Here is a 14,011-nt window from a genome sequence, read left to right as displayed (position 1 = left end):
TTTTGATTTCCACTTTTCTTTAGTGCACTTTATTCAGTTTCTGCTGTCTTACAATCACTTCTGTATTAAGGAATGCTTTACAAGTTCACCAATACAATTCCAATCCAGAGGGCTCAGCTTATCTCCAACACGCATTAAGACACTCACCTCCCAAGACCAGACCCATCCATTCAGCAATTAGTCTGATGGGCTTGAAAGGGCTTTGCTGTAGTGCCAATATGCAATAGTGGGATGAGAACCTTTATCCAGTTTGTACACACAAATCCTATTTATCTCAATCATTTGTCCTGTCCATCCAGCGAGCAAAAAATACTAAAGTTTTGTCATGATATCAATGCAACTCAATAAACCCACTGCAAAAATCAAACTACAGAGGAACCTCGATTATCAGAAGGATACGGGTGAGGAGTATTTCATTCGGTTAATCGAATGCCAGATAACATAGTTAGCCAAGCATCGGGACCTTGCGATCTTGATGGAATAATCCAAAATTTGAATAATCGAATGCTGGATAATTGAGGTTCCCTGTATACCAGCTAGGTTCTGTACAGTGGGCATTGCTAAACTTGAATCACTTAACAGAATCCATGCTGTCTCAAGAGGAATCGCACTTGAAAGTGACTGATCCCTGTCATTCAAGCCCTATTTTGACAACTGCTCACTGTGCCAACTACATCTCGTCCCTCCTTCACCATATATCCGGGGTGTTGGGGGAATTTATTTGCTCATCGAGATCTCTGACTAGGCCTCGACGACTCAGGGAGAACATTATAAATCAGGTATCCAGTCCTTTAATTTTTCAGCTGCTCCAGCAGTAGTAATGCGAGAGTCAGTTGCTCCTTCCAGAGTGAGACAACTTCTTGTTGGAAGAGTAGTAACTTGCTTAATAATGAAGTCAGAAGAAAAATTGGCAATTGGTGTGGAATGAACAATTGAGATCACATGCTGAATACAGTCAGAAACCTTCCTTTAATTGTCCTGTGTTACAAGGAATATTTTATGGTGGTGAGTCACAATTATTTCCTCACATACCCACTGGAGGCCAGAGCAGAAAGGAATATCTCACATTGGTAAGATCCACAAATGCTATAATACAGTGGCTTCAAACATGGCTTCAATCCATCTGAAACACAAAGTATGACCACAATTCAACAGACAGACTGAGCACTTCATGAAGTGAGAATAGATATTAGCAATACAGTAACAGTCCATTGAGCCTGTTCCATCATTCAATAAGACCATGGTTGATTTGTATCCTGACTCCATATGCCTGCCTTGGGCCCAAATCCCTTGTTGCCCTTGCTTAATGAAAATTAGTCTCAGATTTAAATTTAACAATTGCATTAGCATGCTGTTTCTTGGAATGAGTTTCAAATCTCCACTAGTCTGTTGAAATGTCAAAATGCTGACTAACATATCTTCTGAATGGCCTGGCTCTAATTCTTAGACTATGTCCCTGGTTCTAGAATCTTCAATCAGTGGATATCGTTTATATTTATCTATTCTGTCTTTCTATGTTAATATCCTGAAGACTTTGATTAGACCACCCTTCTAACTTCTACAGAATAGAGGCCTACTTTAACCCCTGAATTCCAGGTATCCTGTAAATCTGCATTGAACTCCCTCCAGGGCCAAAACACCCTTCCCTAAGGTGCTGTGCTGAGAACTTCTCATATTACTCTAAGTGTAACCAACAAGCATTTTGTATAACTGCAGCATAGCGTCTGTATTCCTGGACTCCATCCCTTTAGATATGAAGGCCAGAATTCCATTAGCCTTCTTGACTATTTTCTATACCTGTTCATGGTATTTGGTGGGCGGCACGGTGGCACAGTGGTTAGCATTGCTGCCTCACAGCGCCTGAGACCTGGGTTCAATTCCTGACTCAGGCAACTGACTGTGTGGAGTTTGCACGTTCTCCCCGTGTCTGTGTGGGTTTCCTCCGGGTGCTCCGGTTTCCTCCCACAGTCCAAAGATGTGTGGGTTAGGTGAATTGGCCATGCTAAATTGTCCGTAGTGTTAGGTAAGGGGCAAATATAGGGGTATGGGTGGGTTGCGCTTCGGCGGGTCGGTGTGGACTTGTTGGGCCGAAGGGCCTGTTTCCACACTGTAAGTAATCTAATCTAATCTATTTTAAAGAGCTATGCACCCATTGGACATCCACTATATTTAATTTTGTGCCTTCTTAAAAAAAAATCCCAGTTATCTTTATTTGGGCCTGAAATGGATAACCCCGCACTTATGTTAAAATCCATCTGCCATAGCTTTACCCGATCATCTAATCTATAAATATCCGATTGTAATTTTATGCCCAATTTTGTGTCACCCACAAATTTGGATATTTGATTTTTCATGCCATTATCCAAATTGTTAATAAATTTTGTGAAATATTGAAGCCCCAACAAAGATCCCCACAGAACACCAGTCACCTCTTTCCAATTTGAATACCCATTATTCTAATTATGTTTCCTGCAACTCAACCAATTTCCTATTCCAAGTCAGTAATTTATCCTCAATTCCATGGGTTTCCACCTTAGCTAACAGTCTCTTTTGTGGGACATTTTCAAAGACTTCTGAAGTCTATATTACCAACATCCATCAACTTAGCTCTGTCCATCACCTTTGTCACCTCCACAAACAACTGAGTTTTGTCAGGGATATTAAGCCAACAACACAGATACTAGCACTGAATGCACCTTGGTTAGCATGGTGGCTCAGTGGTTAGCACTGCTGCCTCACAACTCCAGGGACCCAGGTTTGATTCCAGCCTTAGGTGACTGTGTGGCGTTTGCACATTCTACTTGTGTCTGCAGTCCAAAGCTGTGCAAGTAGGTAGATTGGCCATGTGACACTCCCATAGTGTATAGGGTAAGTGGGTGAGCTGTGGTAAATGCAGGGTTACAGGAATAGGGTGGATGGGTGAATCTGAGAGGGCTGCTTTTTAGAGGATCAGTGTTGGCTTGATGGACTGAATAGCCTGCTTTTACACTGTAGGAATTCATGAGTATAAAGTTGGGAACAGGTTGTGGGGAATCATCTGGGTACCAGTGGGCTGCAGCCAAGCCGAAAGAAAGAGTTGCCCATTTAACACCTCCTCTGACGTAGGGCAAGCAGAATTTTGCAGAAATTTCAAACAAAGACCTCAGTTTGGCAGGAGGTGTGATACTGAATGGGCCCATCTGATCAAGATCCTGATCAGAGAGAAATGCTGCATCTCTGGACTGGGTGGTCAGCCACTCCCTTTCACTGTCAAGGAACATGGTGAGTCTGGCTTCAACTTGGCACTGGGAATGGTAAGACTCTGCCCACTCGACATCCTCCTTTCACTGTCAAGGAACATGGTGAGTCTGGCTTCAACTTGGCACTGGGAATGGTAAGACTGTGCCCATTCGACATCCTCCTTTCACTGTCAAGGAACATGGTGAGTCTGGCTTCAACTTGGCACTGGGAATGGTAAGACTCTGCCCATTCGACAGCCTCTTTTCCAGCTCTATGTTTTGCAGCAAACCCAGAAGTAATACCACTGTTGTCCTCCTTATTTGCTGTAGCATGTGTGTGGACTCCTCAGGTTTGACAATGTATTTTTCAGATTCTGTATCTTTCTGTATAACTGTGGCCATGACAGCACCAGTAAAACTCAGCTGAACATCCATACATAAAATCAAACTATGGTACATTCTGTTCAGTTTTGCACTGCGTTTCTCTCTGATCAGGATCTTGATCGGATGGGCCATTGGGCTGAGGAGTGGCAGATGGAGTTTAATTTAGATAAATGCCAGGTGCTGCATTTTGGAAAGGCAAATCAGAGTAGGACCAATACACTTAATGGTAAGGTCCTGGGGAGTGTTGCTGAACAAAAAGATCTTGGAATGCAAGTTTATAGTTCCTTAAAAACAGAGTCACAGGTAGATAGGCATTTGGTATGCTTTCCTTTATCGGTCAGAGTATTGCGTGGAGGAGCTGGAGGTTACGTTGTGGCTGTACAGGACATTGGTTAGGCCAATTTTGGTATATTGTGTGCAATTCTGGCCTCCTTCCTATCAGAAGGATGTTGTGAAGTTTGTAAGGGTTCAGAAAAGATTTATAAGGATGTTGCCAGGGTTGGAGGGTTTGAGCTATATCGAGAGGTTGAATAGGTTGGGGCTGTTTTCGCTGGAGTGTCAGAGGCTGAGGGGTGACCTTAAAGAGGTTTACAAAATTATGAGGGGCATGGATAGGATAGGATAAATAGATAATGTCTTTTCTCTGGGGCATAGGTTCAGGGTGAGTGGGGATAGATATAAAAGGGACCTAAGGGGCAGCTTTTTCACGCAGAGGGTGGTGTGTGTATTAAATGAGTTGCCAGAGGAAGTAGTGGAGGCTGGTACAATTACAGCTTTTTAAAAAAAGGCATCTGGATGGGTATATGAACAGGAAGAGTTTAGAGGGATATGGGCCAAGAGCTGGCAAATGGGACTAGATTAGGTCCAATATCTAGTTGGCATGGATGAATTGGACGGATGGGTCTGCTTCCATGCTGTACATCTCTATGATTCGAGCACATGGGTCTAAGTTCATTCACAGCTGGAAAGACTAACCATCTGGCAGCACATCCCAGCCCATCTTAATCTCAAAGCTAAATGTGAAGACACATCAGAGGATGTCAAACTGAATGAAGCTAGATGTCAATTTTTTTTAGCATCTAGATTAGATTACTTACAGTGTGGAAACAGGCCCTTCAGCCCAACAAGTCCACACCGACCCGCCGAAGCGCAACCCACCCATACCCCTATATTTGCCCCTTACCTAACACTACGGACAATTTAGCATGGCCAATTCACCTAACCCACACATCTTTGGACTGTGGGAGGAAACCGGAGCACCCGGAGGAAACCCACGCAGACACGGGGAGAACGTGCAAACTCCACACAGTCAGTTGCCTGAGTCAGGAATTGAACCCAGGTCTCAGGCGCTGTGAGGCAGCAGTGCTAACCACTGTGCCACCGTGCCGCCCGGTCTAGACTGAATAACCTTGCTGGGTGAGAGCAGGACTTACCTCTGTGCTGTGTGTGTGTCCTCAGCTTTGAATGTGTAGTAAAGGACATTTTTGTGGTAAAGCTGAAACAGTACACTGGGTCCAGAGTGGTCATCATCCTTTGATCCCTTGATAGTAAAGCCCAATAAAGGCAAGCTCTCTGCGGCGACCTTGTTCTGTCACAAAACAATGAGCATCCAAATGTTAAACCTTTAATGAAGCTTTTCAACCAGGTTGAAAATATGTCAACATTGTCCCAATTATACAATTCACATTCTTATTTTCCAATTGTGCTCTGGTCTTGCACTTCCCTGTCCTTTTGCAGCTCTCAGATCTCTGCACTCTAACACTTCTTGGTCTTTGGGCACCACCCTACCTTTGGCTACCTGGGCACTGAGCTCTGAAATTCCTCTACCTATTCTCCTGGATTTCAATTCCTCCTCCACTAAAAGTCTTAACATTTTTTAAAAACAATTTTGATCAAGCATTTAACCACTCTTTCTGATAGCCCTTTCTTTCTGTCAGTGCTCATTTATGTCCTCTTACATTTCTTTGAAGTGCTTTGTCTCAGTTTGCTACTGTGTAGATGCTTTATAAATGCAATTGTTTTTGTTGGCTTGTGACTGCTCACACATAAAAACAGCAGTGTGTGAACCCAAGAAGCCTGAGCCCCAGCCACTGGCTCGTGCTGGCTGGAATCAGCTTGATCTAGCTTAGCTCTGAGGAAGCGTATCAATCCTTATTTAGTGGAAGAGTAAATGAAGGAATGCAACACCTTGGCTGGAGCCTATAACAAAAGGACACAGGTTTGACAGATTAGCATGAACCAATGAAACCAAGACACCAACGTTCAGGGAGATAAGGAAAAAGCATAACAATGAAGGATTTCAGGCATGCAGTGAAAACCCTAGATGCGGAAGACTACACTGCACAACCAAGCAATCACTTGGCCAGTGTGAACTCCTATTCTCAGCCTTTATATTCTGTGACTGTTCAGGGAATATCAGAGAAACCTAGTAAGTGTGGGCATAGATTTTAATCCCTGCTCACACCTGTAGTGCTTATCAGACGCTCGGGGTAAAGATACAATTTCTGATGTGTTGGCCAATGTTCAGTGAAGAATAAAGGAATACCTTTCTTATACTCCTCTGTGCATGTGTTCCAAACCAATTACCATCAGGGAGTGATTACTCCATGCATGGTAAACTGTGTGTTTGTCAAAGACAATGTCATCCCTCTGGTACAGAGTCCTTATTCATTGCTTCAAAATGGCCTTCCTGGCTTTTCCAAGACCTCAAACATTCCACATGCTTGATAACATCACACAAACGGATCCTTCCCACTGTTTCAAGGTCCCCATGTCCAGGTTGAAATCAGAAGTCATTGCATGGTGTCTTGAGAGTGAGATTCTTCCTGTAAGTGTCCTGAATTTTAGATATTAATTGAAATACTTACAATAAAAACCCAGCTCATACCAGATCTTATTACAGCTTCTCGGTCATTTTATTGTGCATAGGATGCATCTCTGTTGAGGAGTTTGCTTGCTTGCACAGTATATTGACCAAGTTTTCCTTATGCTGTTTATATTCATTTGATCCTTGTAGTCCTACAAAGATCAAATTAACAAATTGGACAATATGACTTAATTACATTACATCTTTTGATCATTCCGGCAGCATAACCGGCATAATTCTCACCATTATATGCTGCCATAAATTAATCAGGTACATCATCAATTCAGGCTTTTTAGTGCAAATTGCAGTAACTAGTATTCAGTACCATTCCCAACTTATGGCTCAATTGACATCTGATCGACCTCATTAAACACCCACTCCTGCCACCACTTCTGCAGTGGCAGTAGTGCATCTACAAGATGCAATCCAGCTATTCACTGTGTCTCCTTTGACAGCATCTTCTCACACCTCAGAGGACAAGGCCAGCAGATACATGGGAATACCATCACCAGCAAGTTCCCTTTCAAATCACATATAATGCTGACTTGGAACTATTTCACCACTATTGCTGTGTCAAAATCCTGGAACATTCTTCCTAACTGAAGTTTGGGAGTACCTACACCAGATGATCAGCAGCAGTTCAAGACAACAGTTCACCATCATTTTCTCAAGGGCAATTAGGGATAAACAAAACAAAACTCCAAAGTCTCTGAAGCATCAATTGCTGGCAAAAGGAGAATTGTATTGAATATCAAAAAGACATTTATGTTTGGTAAATGCTAGACTGATTTCAATGTGAAGTCTGAAGTAATGTACTTTGCTACAAAGAACAGGAAGTGGCTGTATAAAATAAATCAAACTAATTTTAAAGGATGTGCAAAGCAGACCTGGGTTGATATGTACATAAGTCATTAAAGATGGCAGGACAGTTGAAGAGACCTGTTAATAAGGCATACTAAAATATCTTAATAGGGCCACAAAATACAAGAGCAGGCAGGTTATGATATAGAAGATGCTGGCTGGACCTCAGCTGGAGTATTGTATACAGTTCTAGGCCCATCACTGTAAGAATGATTAGAGAGAGAGAGGTTTACAGCAGTGTTTCCAGGAATGCAACATTTCAGTTGAGAAAAGATTAAAGAACTGTGTTTTCCTTGGAGGCTAACAGGAGATCTGATAGAATTTTCTAAATTATGAGGGGTCTAGATTACAATAGAGAATTACAGGGGGAAACTATTATATTCTAAATTATAGGGAGAAACTATTCCTATTCACAAGATCAAGAGCCTGAAGGCACAGTTTTAAAATGTTTTGCAAAACAGGCAAACACGAGAACAGACTTTTAAACTGAGTGAGTAGTTAGTGTAAGAAATGTACTGAATATTAATAATGTAGATTTCCTACATTGCTGAAAGAGGCCTTTTGGCCATCGAGTATGCACCGACCATCTGAAGAGTATCACACCCAAACACAGTCTCCTACCCAAACCCTGTAAACCCGGATTTATCATGGCTAACTCACCTAGTCTCACCTAGATACTATGGATAACTTAGCATGGTAAACCTGCCTGGAAGTGTGGTGGAGACATTCAATTAAGGCATTGAAAGATTATTTAAACAGAATCAATGATCTGGGTTACAGGGAAAAGAGAAGAAATTGGCACCAGTTTAAAATGCGAAAGAGTCCATGCAAACACTGTAGGCTGAATGTCCTCCTTATGCACTGTAAAACATTTGTAATATAGTTCCTTACGTAAGGAAAACTGTATACATAGTACTCCAGGTGTGGCCTCACGGTTGCCCTGTGTAATAATGGAACGTGTCCTATTTTTTATACTCCCCCTTTCCAATAAGGGAAACATTCCATTTGCCTTCCTAATCATGCACTGTATCTGCATACCAATGTTTTGTGATTTGTACAAGGAAACCCAAATCTCCCTGTACTACAGCATTCTGCAGTGTCTCTCTAACAAAACATCATTCTGTTCTTCTCTTCTCCAAAATGGACCAGTTCACAATTTCTCACATGAGACACCATCTGACAAATGTTTGGTCATTCATTTATCCTATCTATATCCCACCACAGACTCTGTCTTCCTCACAGCTTGCTTTCCTTTCTGCATTTGTGGGCAAATTTGGCTACAATACAGCTATATCTGTTCAAGGGCAATGGGATAGTGTGCTGAAAATCAAGATTGCTATTCCCAGAGTCATCACAAAAGTTAAGGACTTTAAAGATCTTTCAGAATTGTCCAGTTTATCTTACTCTCAGAACTAAGTTGATAGAACACGAATCAGGTTTCTATGCTTAGTATGAGAAACCTTTTTTTAACAATAAATAGATTCTAGCTACAGGTATACAGTTAGAGATGGTTAAAATTCTAACTCTCCAATAAAAGGCCCCTCTGCACTCATACAAGCAGACATAAACAAACTGAAGAAAAACCTAGGTATTTATTGTGGAGGGAAAAGCTGGGAAGGCAGTTCCTTGGTCCCTGTTGATAAGATTTGCTGAGGTGATTTTTGTGCTGATCAGAAATCGACTTCTCAAAGTCCCTTCTCCAGATGGTTTCATTTATTTCTGGGAGGAATAAGTTCACAGTGTGTTTTGAATAGTTAAATGTTTTTGACAGGTACATATGCCAAAGCGCTTTTTTCTAAGTTGTAAACCTCTATGACTTTTTAAAGGGAATCTGATTTATTAAAGCCATATCTTACAGTAACTGAAGGAAGAATGAACTGGTTTCCTTCAGATATAATGTGTTTTTATACTGCAGAGATTAGAGACAACCCTTGAGACTGCTAATATTTAATGTCTTCTTACTTTCTTGTTCAGAGTCCCAATCCCTTAGAGCCAGTTCACAGAGTCGACCTTTGTGATCATTAATTGTCTTTATTCCACACACCAATCACCTACATATTGCTGCCTGAATTGCTATTCGTACACAATGCCAACCTATCTATAACCTTCCCATAGTACTGTTCAAAGCAACAGCTATCAAAGCAGCCCTTACAGTTGGTGTCATGTGGCTTGCTTTCTGAAATACAATAATACCTCAACAATCAAATGTTAAGGAAAAGTATACAGTTAATGGCAGGATCCTGAACGGCATTGATGGACAGAAGGATCTTGGAGTTCAAGTCCATTGCTCCCTGAAAGTGGCCATGCAAGGAGATATGAGAAAGTGATGCTGGAGATCAAAGTCAACAAGTGTGGCGCTGGAAAAGCACAGCAGGTCAGGCACCATCCGAGGAACAGGAGAATTGATGTTTTAGGCATAGCAAAGATTCCTGATGAAGGGCTAATGCCCAAAACATTGATTCTCATGCTCCTCAGATGCTGCCTGACCTGCTGTGCTTTTCCAGCATCACACTCCCACCTTTGATCTCCAGCATCTAACGACCTCATTTTCTCCTGGCAGGTCAGGCAGCATCTAAGGAGCAGAAAAGTCAACATCTTGGGCATTAGCCTTTAATCAGGAATGATGAAGGGCTTATGCCCGAAACATTGGCTCTCCTGCTCCTCGAATGCTGTTTGACCTGCTGTGTTTTTCCAACACCACACTTTTCAAACATGCAAGTAGATAGGGTGGTAAAGGAAGTGTATGGCATGCTTGCCTTTATTGGTCGGGGAACTGAGTATAAGAGTCAGGATGTCATTTTGCAGCTTTATAATTATTTGGTTAGGCCATAGGTGTTGCATTCAATTCTGATTGCCACGTTACAGGAAGGATGTGGGGGCTTTGGAGAGGGTGCAGAAGTAAGTTACCAGGATGCTGTCTAAAATAGAGGGCATTGGCAAAAAGGAGAGGCTCAGGCAGCATAGTGGCACAGTGGTTAGCACTGCTGCCTCACAGCGCCAGGGTCCCAGGTTCGATTCCAGCCTTGAGCAATTATCTGTGTGGAGTTTGCATATTCTCCTTGTGTCTGCATGGGTTTCCTTAGGGTGCTCCAGTTTCCTCCCACAGTCCAAAGATGTGCAGGTCAGCTGAATTGGTCATGCTAAATTGCCCATAATATTAGGTGCATTAGTCAGAGGGGGGTGGATCTGGGTGAGTTACTCTTTGAAGGGTCTGTGTAGACTAGTTGGGCCAAAGGGCCTGTTTCCACACTGTGGGAAATCTAATCTAAAAAACAACTTGGGTGTTTGCTCTGGACTGGCAGAGGCTGAGAGGAGACTTGATAGAAGTCTATAAAATTATGAGGTGCATAGATAGGGTTGATGGTCATAATTTTTTCTCCAGAGTTGAAATGTCCAATAATAGGGGGCATGCATTTAAGGTTCAAAGGGGATGTGAGAGGCAGATCTTTTACACAAAGAGTCTGGAATGCACTATGTGGTGGAAGTAGATATGATAAGCAGGTAAGCAGTTAAGCAGATGGATATGCATGGAATGGAGGGATACGGACCAAGAGCAGGCAGAAGGGACTAGTTTAATTTGGGGTCATGTTTAGCACATTGTGGACTGAAGGGCCTGTTCCTGTGCTGGACTGCTCTATGGTCCAGCTTTTTCCCATTTCAGTCCTCAAAAGTAAAGAAAAATAAGAAGACATGTACTTATCAGCTTTTAGTTTCATTAATTTAGTCTTTACAGGCCTTTTATTAAAGTCATTAACGTAGAATGTAAACAGTTGAAGCCAAGCACTAATCACTGTGATGCTCCAATAGACTGAAAATGGCACATTTATTTCAATTCTGTTTCCTGTCACCCTAAAAACTTTTACATGGCCTCTTATCCAATGCCTTTTGGAGATCCAAATCACAGCACCTTTGGTTCCCCTTTCCAACTCTACTTGTAACATTCTGAAAGTGTGGCCAGATAGATCAAGGCCTGAACAGCTAGGTCTGTAACCAGAATAGGCAACCTTTGAGCAGCCAAGCCTGATGGGACTTTCAGGACAGGTCAAGACAAGACAAAGGCAGACAAGGGCAAACCAGGAAAATAAGAGTGGTTTGTGTTTTGGAGTATGGCAAACAGACTAGTAGGATGTCCTGGGTTCCCACCATGATAATGTATGGAGAAACGGATATACACTGATGCATTGGAGGATGGACAGCGAAGGTAGCCCCAGCACCTTTTGTACATGACACTGGGGATCCCATTGGATGCAATGACCTAAACCTGGAAGATCAATTAGCTGGGGGCCCAGATGTAACTGGGAAGGATTAGAAGGGATACCCAGTGGCCAGTCCCATAGTGAAGACTGGATCTGGCCCAGGAGCAGAGGTCCAACCACCTGGAGAGAGAGAGAGAGAGAGTGAGAAGACAACCAAGTGCGAGACCAACTTCATCAAGTACATCAGAGCCAATGGCACAGCCCGCCAAGTTTAGATGCATGGTTAGTATGTTATTCTAGTCTAGTAGCCAGTACTAATTTAGATAAGGATTGCAACAAAGGCTTAATGTAGAAAATGATATAGCAATTAATGTAAGATTCAGGAGTTTTATCACAGAGGACCAGAGTTTTGGATATTATTCAGTCTTTTGTATCTTCAGTATGTTTCATGAATAAAATGGTATCAAATTGCAAATGGAATTCTGACCATTTTATTTGTCTCAAAACACGGACAACGAAGGAATTCCAATAAATTGTCAAACGTAGTCTACATTGACTGTCCTTGATTATACAGTGATCTTCTACTTTTACTCCCTTTATAATGGATTCCAGCATTTTCCCTATGATGGGCATCACCACTCTGTAGATTCCTGGTTTCTACCTTTCTGTTGCCTTGAATATTTTACCTTTGTGATTTGCTTTTCTGCTGGGACCTTTCCAGGACAGAGGGAACTTTGAACGACTGCAAACAATACATCCAACATCTCTTCAGCCACAATTTTCAAGATCACAGAATGTAGGTCTTTAGTTCCAAGGGATTTGTCAACCTTTAGAGATTAACTTTTCTGTAGTGATTGTGTGTATGCTTATTTTAAGCACCTCTCCTTTCTGGCCCCTGTTTCTCTACTATTTTTTGATTTTTAATGTGTCTTCCACCACGATGATAGATGCAAAATACTTGTTCAAACCCTTTGTCATTTCTTTGTTTTCCATTATTAGTTCCCCAGTCCCACCCCTGGAAAGGAAATTGCTCAATCCAGAGATACTTTTCCTTTCTATTTACTTGTAGAAGATCGTATTATCTGTTTTCACGTCTCTTGCGAGTTTACTCCTGCTTTCTAATGCTTCTCTTTTTTGTTTAATTTTTAATTACTGTTTGCTGATTTAAAAAATTTTTCCAGTCCACTAACCACTTCAGTACTGAAAATCTATTTTCTCAATTTGATACCATTCTTAACTTCCTCAGGTGGCACATCTTTCTCACGTAGTTTCTCCTGTTGGATGGAATCTGTTTTTATTAAGAGGTTTGGACTTCTTTGCTTTGTTATTGCTTATTACTGCCCAATCTAATCCTACATCTATCACAAAGGGGCATCATTTTAAGGTAATTGGTGGAAGGTTTAGGGGAGATGTCAGAGGTAGGTTCTTTACACAGACAATAGCAGGCAATGCTAGCAGTTCTATCAGTTGTAATAGAGTCAGATACATTATGGACATTTAAGCAAATCTTGAATAGGCACATGGAAGATAGTACAATAAAGGGTATGTTGGTTAGTCTAATGTTAGAGTAGGATAAAAGGCCAGCACAACATCTAGGGCCTGTACTGTGCTGTACTGTTCTATTTTTTATGTACATCTTGATTTTCCGAATATTTCTGTTCTGTACTGAATTCAATCTTTGTTAACAGAGAAACCTGGCATCTCTTACTTTGTTTCTGTCTTTTGGAATGTCAAATACCCTGAAATAATCAGTTCCCAACTCGAGGTCCCCATACCTCTGTAAGAGCCACTACTGTAACATTCATTTATTTCAGTTTGGAGAAAGTGAGGACCGCAGATGCTGGAGATCAGAGCTGAAAATGTGTTGCTGGAAAAGCACAGCAGGTCAGGCAGCATCCAAGGAGGAGAATCGACGTTTCGGGCATAAGCCCTTCTTGAACAGGCCCTCGATGTTGTCTGGCCTTTTATCCTACTCTAACATCAGACTAACCAACATACCCTTTTTTGTACTATCTTCAAGAAGGGCTTATGCCCGAAACGTCGAATCTCCTGCTCCTTGGATGCTGCCTGACCTGCTGCGCTTTTCCAGCAATTTATTTCAGTTTGTTTGATCAATCTTGCTACAAATGCTGGCCAATTTGGGAATGAGAATAACAGTTTGCTCTCGACACTCATTTCCCATGAAACAATGTTTAAAAGTCAACTATGATTAATTCAAAGCCTTCAGTCAAATATGAAAGATTTAATAGCAGGGCATTTAGTAAACAGTGACAGGACTGGACAGATTAGTTTGGATTTACATAACAGAGATCATGCTTGACAAAATGAGTGGAATTTTTTGAGGATGTAGCGAGTACAGTTGATTAGGGGGAGCTAGTGGATGTGATTAACTTGGACTTTCAGAAAGCAATTCATAAGAAATTAGCATGTAAAATCAAAGCAGCATAGGGCAGCATTTGGGGCAGTGTAGATTCAGTTTTTAGGGC

General features: G+C 41.7%; 1 protein-coding gene across 1 annotated transcript in view; it reads right to left on the bottom strand.

Moving 5' to 3' along the window:
- The window catches only part of fgd5a (FYVE, RhoGEF and PH domain containing 5a), a 155,610-nt gene continuing 141,599 nt past the window's right edge, over positions 1-14,011 (bottom strand). The window contains exons 19-20 of the mRNA XM_060835264.1: positions 5,036-5,190; positions 1-1,123 (exon numbers count right to left, since the gene is read on the bottom strand). Of these exons, the coding sequence (XP_060691247.1) occupies positions 1,087-1,123; positions 5,036-5,190 (192 nt within the window). The 3' untranslated portion in view covers positions 1-1,086. The remainder of the gene's footprint in view (positions 1,124-5,035; positions 5,191-14,011) is intronic.

This window comes from Hemiscyllium ocellatum, chromosome 14 (genome assembly GCF_020745735.1).
Source record: "Hemiscyllium ocellatum isolate sHemOce1 chromosome 14, sHemOce1.pat.X.cur, whole genome shotgun sequence".
NCBI classification, from domain to species: Eukaryota; Metazoa; Chordata; class Chondrichthyes; order Orectolobiformes; family Hemiscylliidae; genus Hemiscyllium; species Hemiscyllium ocellatum.
The sequence above is the reverse complement of the archived record's forward strand: the minus strand, read 5'-3'. Positions and strand labels throughout refer to the sequence as shown.